This window comes from Populus trichocarpa, chromosome 8, assembly GCF_000002775.5.
Source record: "Populus trichocarpa isolate Nisqually-1 chromosome 8, P.trichocarpa_v4.1, whole genome shotgun sequence".
NCBI lineage: Eukaryota > Viridiplantae > Streptophyta > Magnoliopsida > Malpighiales > Salicaceae > Populus > Populus trichocarpa.
The window spans coordinates 9606144-9619129 of NC_037292.2; the positions used below are offsets into that span (position 1 = coordinate 9606144).

At 33.5% G+C, this 12986-nt stretch overlaps 1 protein-coding gene across 2 annotated transcripts; it reads right to left on the reverse strand.

Annotated features, from left to right (window-relative positions):
• Window positions 1-1253: 1253 nt before the first annotated feature.
• LOC18101539 (protein indeterminate-domain 5, chloroplastic) lies at window positions 1254-5697 on the reverse strand. Of its 2 annotated transcripts, XM_006379743.3 has the most exons (4): window positions 5480-5697; window positions 5115-5324; window positions 4395-4791; window positions 1254-2646 (listed from the first exon to the last, which is right to left on the reverse strand). In XM_006379743.3, exons 2-4 carry the CDS (start codon window positions 5266-5268, stop codon window positions 1575-1577), a joined length of 1623 nt encoding a protein of 540 aa, XP_006379805.3. In that variant the 5' UTR covers window positions 5269-5324; window positions 5480-5697; the 3' UTR covers window positions 1254-1574. The 2 variants fall into 2 exon arrangements, with proteins under 2 accessions (XP_006379805.3, XP_052311464.1); XM_052455504.1 differs by lacking the exon at window positions 5480-5697 and having other exon boundaries at window positions 5111-5259.
• Between the last annotated feature and the right edge of the window lie 7289 nt (window positions 5698-12986).

Here is a 12986-nt window from a genome sequence, read left to right on the forward strand (position 1 = left end):
AAGGAAAGACAATAATCACGACAAAGCTGGCACACGAGTTTGCACTATAATTGCGATAACGAACAATTGTATTGCCTTTTCCTGTCGTCTCTGCAGAATACATGGCCGAGATCAGTACTCGTGAGACAACATGCCAAGACACAATCCTTCAAGGAATCCAATTAAAATTATTAAATCCTTTAGTTCTTTTTCAATACCACTAATAACAAGAGGAGGATAAAAAAAAAGAAGCAGCCTATATTCTCGTTGAAAAACTCTAACGTGGGTCTATTTGTTACGAGACTGCTTGTTATCTCAAGATAAAACTAGTCAACGTCAACAAAATGTCATGTCTCATGTGTAGAGAATGTCTATAGAATGTGACTAAAACAAATATTAAATGTAAACAAAGAACCTGAGATTCAGCGATTTACTCCTTGGTTTCTGCACTGATATATGATTTTAGGGATAAGTATTAGGTGACCGGACAAATTCTTTTAGAAATAATAAAGAGGTCGAAGAGCTTCATTTCGTACGTTTTTCATAGTAAATAATTAACACGTATCAAGTTGACAAATAACAAATAGAATTGTTGGCTGTCCAATCTATTGGATGTTATTAGCGGGTGTAGGATCTTCATTAAAAACTTAATAGATGTCCTTGTTCTTGACTTTCCACTCAACATCAACAGAGGATTTTCTCCGCAACAATATTTTATTTCAATATAATTGCACATATATTTCGTATGGCTGGTTTATATACATTTATGTATTCAGAGAAAATCTCTCCTTCTTTTTCAACATTATCTTTGTTATCGGACAGCAATAAATGCATTATGTTTTTGAGGATTAACTAAAATTGATTTGAGGAAATCAGACCAAATTGGTCATCTTTTAAGGTGAGATCTAATTTTATCTATGGAGAGTTAGTTAAATTTTCCAAGAAGAAAACTTCCTTGTAAGGAAAACACGATTAAGATTTTCAACTTTTTAAGGATTAAATCGAGAGTTTTTAAGCAACAGGGACAAAATATAAGACGTTTGTGAAGGGGTATGGGGCACAAATTTTTTAGGCGCCAGGGCCACCCCTTGATTCGTCCCTGTAGACTACTTTCAAAATATAAGCTATGGTATTATTTGTGTAAATCATGGCACAAATTCTTATTTCATAGATATTAGCAAACAAAAACTCGTTCCGAGTTGTAAGAGGGTGCTCATCAGTACCTCCTCTTTATGTGCTGAATAACCTCGGTATATTGATACAAACAAAGCAAGTAAGATAAATATATTATACACATTGAAAAAAAAAATAGTAATTGGTAATTAGAACACAGTAATTTAGCTGAAGGAAGCCTTGAGAAACATTTGCTGATGAAACCCTAGCGAAGCCTGAAGACCTGCAGAATATTCAACCTACTACATGCGTCCCTAATGCTGAATAAAATTAAAAAAAAAAAAAAAACATCCATACCTAAACTGCCTCTTCCTTGTTTGGTTATTTTCCTTCTTAAATGCCGTTCACTGTAATTTTGCACTTGCATGCAAACGGTTGACAGGCTTGTTCCTGACTTTATTTCAGGGTCAATGGAGCTTATATTATTGCATGCTATGTTGATCCCCTTGAGGAAACCCTCCACCAACGTTTCTTACCCTGCCTCCGACACCAAGAAAATCCAACGTCAGCTTATCTGACCCTGCAAGACTTTGATGTAACTTTTCTTCGCCTACTTTGCTAAAATTTGAGCTATTAAACCCCGTGTAGCTATTATCCTGTTCATTTCCAAAAATTGATGAGCTCCCATTGGCAAGAGAATTCATCAATCCTTGAAATTGGCTTTCACTTTCCATCTGTGTTTCTAAGCTTTCACCTACAGTTGGATTGCCGAAACTGCTGCCAAAGTTGGTGGAAACATGTGGCCTCACAGATTTAGCACCGGTTGTTGAAGAACTCCCCAAGCCTTTCAGTAAACTAGTTGGACTGTTGCTGCTCGTAGTTGAACCCATTTGAGCGGCTTTTTGAAGCAATGCAGTAGCAGACATATATGGGCTGATATTTTGCATTGAAGTGTTGAAAAGGGAGGACATAGTACCCGATCCGACATGATCACCACCCATGTTACTGGAGAATAGTGTTGTCCCTTGGTCAGCACCATTAACATTGTTGAACAGGTTCGCATTTAAGAAGCCGGAATTCACTAAGCTGGTGCTTCCAGTGTTGGCATTTTCATTGCTACTTACACGGCTAGCGTTGCTATTATTTGGAAAGAAGCCAAGGTTAAAGAGATTGGAAGCTGAGGAGTTGTTAGTGTTGCTTTGAAGATCGGGAAGTTGCATTAGCCCTTGTAAGGATTTGTTTGGAAATGGTCCTTGATTTGCATCTCCCATGAAGAAACCAGATGAATGCATCATCGGAATTGAAGAAGGATTAGGTGGAGGAATTAGGTGCTCGAATTTAGCTGCCCCAGCATTGCCCAGCCGTAACATGTTATTACCAGATGGGTGATGAACTTGTAACTGGGAAATTTGGGAACCCACTTGAGATAGGCCTAAGCTCATGTGGTTATTTCCATATAGATTAGTTCCTATAGTATTTAAGCTGGTAGGATGCCTTGCACTTTCCTGAGCTAGTGCGTCACAAAAAGCTCTGTGGGTGATAAAACTATCACGCCTGCAACAGTAATTATAATGAAAACAAAGTCATTAGACCACCTCTTAGTTATCAATGAAAGAATGCACATCTATAATGATGATTTATTATTTACGAGGCATTTCTAAGAAGCTAAAAAATAATAGATTCAAGAACTGCTTGAACGAAAAAAGAAAAATATATTACAGTCAATTTCTTATCATCCAATCTTTGAATTAATTAAGGGGCGCATCTGTGCATATATATTATCAGAAAGTCATTTTCTTCGTTTTTCTTAAATGAATTAATGGCAGTAGATGGAGTAGGCATGTGAAATCATGCATGTAAACTTCAAAAGGAAAATAAGTAAAACCGAAAAGGAGAATATATAGCAATGTCAACAAAACAGCTAGTGTTTTTCTATGGTCATGCAAATTGAATAAATAAATTCGACTCATCTTGATACCTTAAGAACGAAGAAGACATAACATGGATTTACTTGTATTCTACGTGACCACCAAATCTTATAGTCTGGTCTTCGACAAGGAAATTTTTTATTTTTTGCGCTGTCACCTCCCCCCCTTTACACGAATAAGTCAAGAGTTGAAGCCGTAAAGAACAGGAAGAAAACCTTAATTTCATCCTTTAGACAGAGAGAGAAGAAAATAAAAACTTGTGTTGGATATCACATGAATTTTCTATATTTTTTTATTTTTTAGGATATCACATGAATTTTCGTTTAGGAGAATTAATAAGAACAATAAGCTTTTATTTCTAAAGTTGGGAGAAAATGTGGGGGCAAAGAATTTGAAATATGAATCAGGAAAAAGGATAAATCAATCCAAGTCTGAAATGCTAATTTAGGCAGCGGCTCCTCAATAAATGAACGAAAGAATTACTTGCTACTTCGATGAAAAACCAGAAACTCATAAGCCTATTGCAGAAACTTAGCTTCAATTGATGCAAAATCCATGAAGACTCCCCTTTTCCATTGAAGGGATATTTTCCATTTCCACGAAAGTTGTCAATAAATGACACATACTCAGGAAATCTGTGATAAAAAAAAGGACTGCAACTGCAATGCTTTCAAACGACAGTAAAAACTACCCCCTCGATAAAAAAAGAAAAAAAAGAAAAGAAAAGAAGAATTGAAAGTTTATTTACTTAATTACCGCTATTATTCTGAGAAGAAAGAGGGAAGCATCTCAACCCCACAACCCTAACGTTTTCATGGGAAGAACTACCTGGAAGAACCGAGCCAACCCCAGAAGAGAACAAACTCAATAACATATACATCCATCCGCCTCACACGAGAACAAACCCGGCGGCCAGTAACAATATACTACCTGACACTCTCTACAACACACGTGAATCGAGAAATAAGTTAAAGGACTGGCGGTGTTACCAATGAAGAAATATTTGTCACTTTTTATTTTTTTCTTCTGTTTTTTCCCTTAAATTTGTTATCATCATGTGTTTGGAGACCTTCACATAGCATGCCAGTACACAGATTGTTCACATGCAACCAGTCCTTCTGCCGAGTGTGTGTATGAGAGAGAGTTAGGGTGGTTGAAGGATCCAATCTACGAGTAATCCAAAAGAGGATAAGAAGAGTACTATAGCTTTTCATCTTTTTCTTCTTCTTTTTTCACTCACCCATCTTCTTAAACTCTCAGTCTTTCAAACTTTTTTATCATCATACTTTTGTCTATAGCTACAATGAATGAGTATCAATGACGACTATCATTAAGGTTGTATGATTAATAATGGGGAAAAAATTTATTACTTACCTTGAGAAAAGAGTACCACAGTCACATCTGTATTCTCTAGTACCGCATGTCTTAGAATGGGCTTTCCAATCAGATTGAACAGCATATCTTTTTGAGCACTTCTCACACTTCCATTTCTTCTCACCGTGTTTCCTTGAGTAGTGTTTTTTGATTCCAGTAAGGTCACCAAGAGCTCTAGAAGGGTCATGGTGGACGCATGTGGGCTCGGGACACAGATAAACCTTCCTCCTCACTTCTTTTGTAGTCTTCTGCTTTAGCTTCCAAGGTAGGTTGTGTCCTCTTCTGTGGAGCTGTAGGTTTTGCTCCCTTTGGAACCCCTTGTTGCATACCTCACATATGAACCTGTTTGTTGCCATTAGGGTCTTGGGAGATAGTGCTATCACCTCTGCATCTGGATCTGTAATGAGAAATTAATGCCACAAATAATATTTACTATTAGAGAAGGAACTAGCTAGTAATTTATAGCAAGGAATACATCATGTCTGAGAAGAAGAAATTAAAAAAATAAAAGCTTGTCAATGGTTCAAGTGTTGCTCAAAAGTTAGTCATAATTTGCATTAAGTATTCATGAAAGTTAACAAAACCCATGTAAAAAATATTTCTGTTGTCCCTTAAGAAGTAGAGATAGGGTTTGATTGATGATTGATAGGATTAGGGAATAGTAACATAGACTCATTTGATACATGAGTTGACATGTATAAGATACAAAGAGATACTTGCTTGGTGTTCCAGGTTGATTCCTCCTCTTCTTTGGCGGTTCTGTGGTTGGAACAGTAGAGGAAGTGGTTGTTGAAGAACGTTGCTGTATCATCTGGTTTTCATTTTCTTCCCTTGCCCGGCCGAAGAAAGTAGCAGATGATGAAGCGGCGGCCATCTTCAAGATTTCTTTATGCAGTACAGCTTGTTTCTCTCTCTTCAAAGCAAACAAATCTAGGATTGACAAAAAAGGATCAGCACATATTCGAGGGCTATGCTATTTGGATAGCAAATCCACCGAGGGATTGAAAACCTCAAGTTCTTGTAAGAAGTAAGCAAAGAATATTTATTCAAAAGGGAAAAAAAAATCTTGGTCTTGGATATGTTACCTCCTTTGTAGCCCTTTAGATACAACCCAGAAAGAACCAAGAGGAAAGATTAAGTTAAAACCCGCAAAGAACCAAGAGAAAAGTATAAAAGGGGACAGCTACGATCCGGAGATGAAGAGAAGAAAACAAGCAATCTTTATACCTATTTTGCTTCTACTCTTTGTGAATTCTTGTTGTCTATCAATATATATATAAAAACTTGATACTATCACTCAGTCTCATAAGTGTTCCTCCATCATTTAATGCCATGTATGTGGACAACACATACATGTCTACCTTACACATTCATTCTCTTTGGTGTACGTTATTTTTTTCCTTTTTTTTTTTTTCAATTTCGAGAGATAAAAAAAGTTTTTTTTTTTTTTTGCATATTCTTGTGTTTATTTTTGTTTGTGAAACGACCACTCTATTCAAGACTTTATTCTATTATATAAAGGTTAAATAAAATTAATTGATGTCTTTTGCATTTTGCAGTACCAGAGATGGATTTTTTTTTTACCAGAGCTGGCTATTTTTACTGCATCAAATAATCATTCAACTGAAAATTCTAAGTTATTGAGTAAGGGTTAAGATAGAATTTGACATCTTTTAAAACATGTATGGCTGTATATACAGAAATAGAGAGAGAGGAAAACTTGTGAGTTAATTCAAGAGGAGGAGTAATGGTGTCATGGTTTACACAGTTCTCACACACAGCCTAGGCTAATGTGTCGTATGCGGCGTTGGTTGGGACAACGGGCCCCGTTGGCCATACCATCTCTCCTTCTCTTATTTCGTATCTTGTTTGGTGCATCGAAACAATCCTCCCTTTCGTCACTCGCATTCCTTTTCGTGGCCTCCCTCTTCTGCCTGTTTATTAATATCGCATGGACTGATCACAAGATATGTTGACGTTTTCCTTTGAAAAAAAAAAATATATGTTATTTTGCCTACGATCAGTTTAATTCTTTCACCTAAAACATCTCATCCAAGCAAACGCATCAGTATATGCGCGGAATATAAATATAATATATTACTCTCATACGTTATTTTAAACGCAACAAAACATAATTTTAAATATAAAAATAAACAACATTTTATATTACTCTCTAACATTATTTATAACTAAAGAATATTCTATTTATTTTTTAAAAAAATATTTCAAAAGAATAGATTTATATAATATTTCATCTAAATAAAAATCTTTTAGATTTAAAATTTCTATAAATACATCATTATCTTGTTCATAGTCTTATTAATTTAATTAAAAAAAATTGATGGTGAAGATTCAATCTTTTATTTTTTTCATTAAAGCTCTGAAATCTTTTTAAAATATAAGATATAGAGTCGAGAAGTTTTATATTGTTTTCTAAAAAAGCGAGCTTATATAATCAATTCCATGTTTTTTGAGCTCAGGAATTTAAACCACGTATACTTAACATACTGTGTTCAGATTTTTTTATACTTTTGGTCTTTTAATTTAATGAATAAGATGGAATTTATTGTTTGGTGGAATAAAAAATAAGTAAATGTACGCTAGAATTCAAGTTTGAAGAGTATTTTATAATTTGGATTATTCTTTTCCCCCACCCTGCATTGCTTCTATGGATGAAACTCACATGGTTTCACGTTCTCAGAAACCGCAGTACATGAGGTAAGTATTTGATATCTTCTTAATTACGCACGACATATACATATACCTTTGTAAGTACTCATTCAAATTCGTGATTAATAATTGCCATAATGCCTATAATAATATATATGGGCGGGAATATATCTTTTTTAATAAGCTTAATTACTTATAGTAACGGATATATAGATATCGTGATTTTGATTTGCAAGGTTGAATATTACATGTTGATATTTTACTTCACGACAAGGTACTCTGCAATCGGTTATTTATTTCCGATAAAAGACTAAACGTGAAAGTTTTCAGTGGGGGGCCTTGGGAGGATGGTATCCCTCAACTTCACGTCCTGAAACACGGTAAGAAATAGTCGAGGCACTGTTGTGTAGCCTATATGCTTTTGCTCAAGTAGCTGGAAGCTTATTTATGGCTCCAATTTATATGCGTTACCATTTATATAATCATAGTGAGCTTGCATTAATTTGATAAATAGCTTATTCTAATTACCCTCTCCAAGACTTTATATTTTTTTAGGAAAAGATGTAAAGAAAGACACAGTACAGGGAGGAGAAAAGGTCGGCAATGTACATTGACTCTGCATGATTTTTAGACATAGTAATTAAGGATTGGCTGTAAACCGAATAAAAAAGCGAATGAGGACACATAAATGAGCTTGGGATAAGTAACTGGAAAATTAGCTAAGTTGGACGCTGGTTGGGGGGTTTTATTTGTAGAAACTTGGTAAAAACTCTCATTGGATTGGATGTAAATGAGAAACTATATTAATTTATCGTATCTAAATTCACACTGTATCACTATATCAATTTTCTTTCTTAAATAATTCTAGACCTAAAAATTAGATTTGATATTTTTAATAGTACAAATAAGTATGAAAAACATCTAATATAATATCTATGATTTATTCAACAATTCATAATGGCTATATAATTAAGATCGATCATGCATCTCTAGGGTTGTTAAGACCTGTCAATATATAGGAAGAGGTTTGGGTAGCTACTATATAGAACTAACAATGGGGCTGGCTAACAACGGTGACAAGACATATTTTTGGATTCGAAAGACCTGGCAAAAGTCTCTTTGTATACTTACCTTAAAGGATGGAGCTTAAAGAAATCATTCAAATGTCCGTGATATAGAAAGAATAATATATGTTTCCTGAAAGACCAATGGTTAGTAAAGGGTCAAATGAAAGTCGTTTTTATTTGACTTTAATCAATTCCATGCCTATATCTTTGTTTGAATATTATGAAAACTATAATGTCCATAAAGTATTTTAAGATTTAAAAAAGAAATAATGTCTATGCTTTAAATACATTTGTGAGAACGATATCCAGTTTAATTATTTTCAAAATATAAAAAAAGATCTTGAAATTAAAATCTCTACCATCGTTTGTACTGTGTATATCTGTTTTAACTACTCGCAGCATTTTAATTTTCTGTTCTTGACTCTACAATCATGGTGGCATTAATACCTTAGAACGCGCGGGTAGAAAACTAGTTATTTTATAAGAAGGAATTGGATGCTTATTGGCCTGTGGATAGCTGTGTTGAAAATAACTTTCGAGTCCTTGGCAATGTGTCTGAGAGGAGGACAGGAAGAGTGGGAGACAGGAGTTTTTTTTGTGAGAATGAAGCGGAGGACAGAAAAACCAATGTACAAGAATGCTTCAAAGAAACACTTTCCTTGAACGTTTGTTTCCTTGCGTTGTGATTTAAAAGCAGCTTTTGTTCACACCCAGCTACAAAGGAACCTTCATGCTGTAATGTTGCTTTTTACCTAGCACCAAAGTTTGAAGTCTCATGTTTATTGTTTTCTGCTATTTCACTAGGAAAGAGACGCCATTGTTGGTTTGTGTAAAGCCAAACTCCTCTGGGCTTTCCTCTGTCAACCTCAGTACCTGAGTCACGTAATTCTCTTTAAGCCCTATTTTACTCAAAATTGTATGTTTTCAACTGTAAATGGGACCATGTGAATTCACATTTGTCTGGATTGAAGAAAAGAGATATCCTCCTTCCAGAGACCATCTTTGAAATACCATTTCTAAAGAGAGGTTCACGGCTAAGTAGGCCCATCTCCAACAAGATTGAGGACCACAAGGAATATTTGATCCAACGATCGAGAAGGGGCCAAGTATTTTACAATTTACAAATTAATTATGATCTACTTGATTAGGACTGCCTAGTCATATCAAGTCAATTTGATTCTTGAGTAACCACCACATCCAGCTATCTTGCAATGGCCTGTATTAATTAGTGGTTGCTTATTGTTTCCATATCAAATCATCGAATATTTTTCTATAATGCCTTCGGACAATGTCAAAGGCATTGGTCTTCGATGCCATTCATAAATAATCTCTCTCTCTCTCTCTCTCTCTCTCCCGGATAGCTTAATAAGAAGGCCGGAACTTAAGCTATTTTGGACCATATATCTAAATTCTATAAATAGCCAAATATTAAATAACGATCGGAACAGGCAAGCAAGTGGGGTAGAGTCAAGACCTCTGATATATATAGTGCTTGGTTATGGTGTGCACTGCAGTTCTTGGGTTCAGAAGAGGCTGCATATTAGCCTAGACTACGATATATGAACCTGAAGATCTGGCCTTAATAAAAACACCTCGTGGATAAGCTAAATTAAGCACGCCATATATATACAGTTAAAAAAAAGAAGAAAAGAATCAAGCTTATCATATAAAAGCTACAGTTAGTAATCAATTACATGTGGAATGATGAAAGTAATAACTGTTTGCAACCAAAATAAAATGTGATACCCAATACTAGTTTGGGTGGTTTTTATTATTTCCTTTCTTTTTAATAACTTAATCTTTAAAATTATATATATATATATATATATAATTTTGAAAATAACATCTTAATCTCTTGAACATATATGATGATAGTCAAGTCAATAACAAAAACTAATACAAAATAATGCGAAATTGTTAACTAACTTTTTAAGTCAAAAAATCATTAGATGAATGAGTTGATGAAGTGAAGGAGGACTAAAAGGTATAATTTTTTTTATGTAATTTCCGGTTCAAATACCTTTACCTGCTAATATTAATGGTCATGAACTGCAGGGTGTACCTATCAAATATATATATATATATATACCCTTCATTGTTTTTTAAGTATACACTTAATGGACATTGATTGTATAATTAGACAATCTATTTTTAGTATTTTACTCTAAAATCTTTCCTTAACATTTCATCTATGAAATAAACGCAACCTTAATTGAAAAGTTAAATACGCATGCTTTATTTTTTTTATTTTGATATTAATCTCTCTATTTATAGAGACTTAATAGCATCAATTTGATTTGTTTAGGGCGTGAATATAAATCTCGGTGTTAGGCCACGTGGCATGCAACCACTGGATATTAAAAAATAAAGCTGATCGTTGAAAATTCAAAGTTTGTAATTCTTATTCGATATTCTAGTTCAAACAACAGGTTTTGAAAGAATTCATGTTCCTTCAACATAACATGGATTTTGAGCTTATGCCATACTTTTCCCATGCATGGCGGAGGCATACTCCAAGCATTGCACTCCAACAACATCCAATATTTCTAATCAAGAGGAAATGGGAACAAAGTTAAGAAATAAGGACTTCTGTTTTGGGAAAGGTCGTTTTCCTCTTCTCTTTCGGCCATTCTTACGGGACACATTATTATTTCACAAGTACGTATATATATTGACAAGTATAGCGTCGCTATCATCTTCCCTGCCTACTAAAGTTGGAAAAGCAGTGCCGGCCATTTATACAAAGTAAGTTCACTGTACAAACGCAGACATGATATCTCAATTATTAACTTACACACACACACCGCGCCCGCCCATTCTCTTGGAGAAGACTCACACCTACAAGTTTTCTTACAGTAGTGTCCAAACCAGTTTTATAAAACCCGACTTGGCCGATGCGTCAACTTTATCGATCTAAAACCTAATTCGAAGAAGGTTTTATGTTGAATTGAATTAGGGAATTATCATGTTTAAACTAATAAATCAACTAGTGATTTGATGACCATGTTAAAATCTATGTAAAATTTAATTTAATTTTTTAAAATGATATCATTTTAATTTTTAAAAACAAATTATTGAAACGACATCTTTTTTTATTTTGACCTCCATACCACCCCTTAAACAATATTATCCTTTTATTAATTAATTACATCAATTTTATCCTCAATATAAATTATCAATTTTTTTTCTTTGCAAGATCCATCTAATAAAATTAAAAAATTAAAAAATATTATGTACAATGAATTAAAATTCCCTTCCCTTTTCATTTGTTTGTCTAATTAACCTTTCTATTTTAAGTGATTATGTGTGCTAATTTCTTCTAGTGAGAATGTTATATACTTGCAATGTTTCCTAGTACGTAACATATTCTAATATTACAGTGAAGTCAATAGATAATCTTAAAAGCAAAATTGATTCGATCGATTAATGAAAGGTAAAACTGCGTGCCTACCACACGTGTCAGAGATTTTTATTTCATTAATTTATCCTCGGATAACCTGAACACTTGTAAACTAGCTAATGAAGTTCATCTTATATATTTGATCATTCATTTGTCAGAAACTTCTTAAACGTTTTTTTTTTTTTTGCAGTGATAGAACACCGAAGGTCAGTTCACTTGGGGGGTCTACTTAATATTCTTTCATGGATGCCCTCCACATCTTTCTTCATTCAGAAAAATCGATTAAAATGTGAAAAGAAGTACGTCTTTTAGAATCAGAACTACTGTTTGACATAATAGCGAGGAGGGAAATAAGAGGATAAAATAAGTAAATAAATAAGAGAATTACAATTGTGTTGGGTCACCTTATCTAAAGGGAGAGACATTTTGCGGTTTGCAAGGATTCCCTATGCCCCACGATGGAGTCATGACATTGAAGGAGCTCCAAAATGACGCAGACCCCATTCTTCTTCTAGGAAGGAGAAGTGGGTTCCGCTCGTACCGTGAAGAATCCTTGCCGGCGCCACAATAAGGACACCATGAAAGACAAACCTTTTATCTAAAAATTGTTATGTTGATGTTTGATTTAAGCATGTAATTTGCATAATATAAAATTAAAGATTAGTTTAATATACTAATACAATTATCTAGATATATATCAGTACAAACATAAAAATAGCTCTACATTTTTAAAGATCAAAAGTATAGTTTTATAGATAAAGCATGTATGAAAAAATTATATACAAAATATCTTAAATAAATTGTTTAATATACTTATTTCTTGAAGCATTTAAAATATAAGTATATAGCTTAAGCCCGTGATATGTTGTGCTAAGCAAGTATATAGCTCAAGTCTAAAGCTCATTTGGTATTTGATTTTTTTTCTTTTTTCTAAAAGCTTTAGTACTGTATTATGAAATTAATTTTAACTCTTTAATTTTTTTACAATATAAACTATAAGAAAATTCTATGATACTTCAATATGAGATTGGGGATCGATTTTTAGATTTACAGAACATGTTAATCAAAGATTTTTTAAGGTTAATTTTTTCTTCATCAACAATTTATTTTTAATAAGTTAATGTTTTATTTTAAAGTATTTATGTTAAAGGATAATATTTAACAAAGTGTTAAACCTAAAAATATATGAAATTTATTTTTAATTTGATTTTAAATGTGTATGTTAATTAAAAAAAAATAATGTTTTTTTTTAAATAAATCTAACAAAACCAACTTCCCTTCTCTTGTCCTTTACTTGTCTATATTTATTCTTTTTTATATATATTAATTTAATGATCTTGTATTTTTATTGACCTTTTCCTTGCATGCAAAAGCGAAAACTGATCATGCTCAGAGTCCCCCCTTTCAGTTTATGAATGGATGACCTTGTTGTAAGTCCAGACTTTATAGAATTTT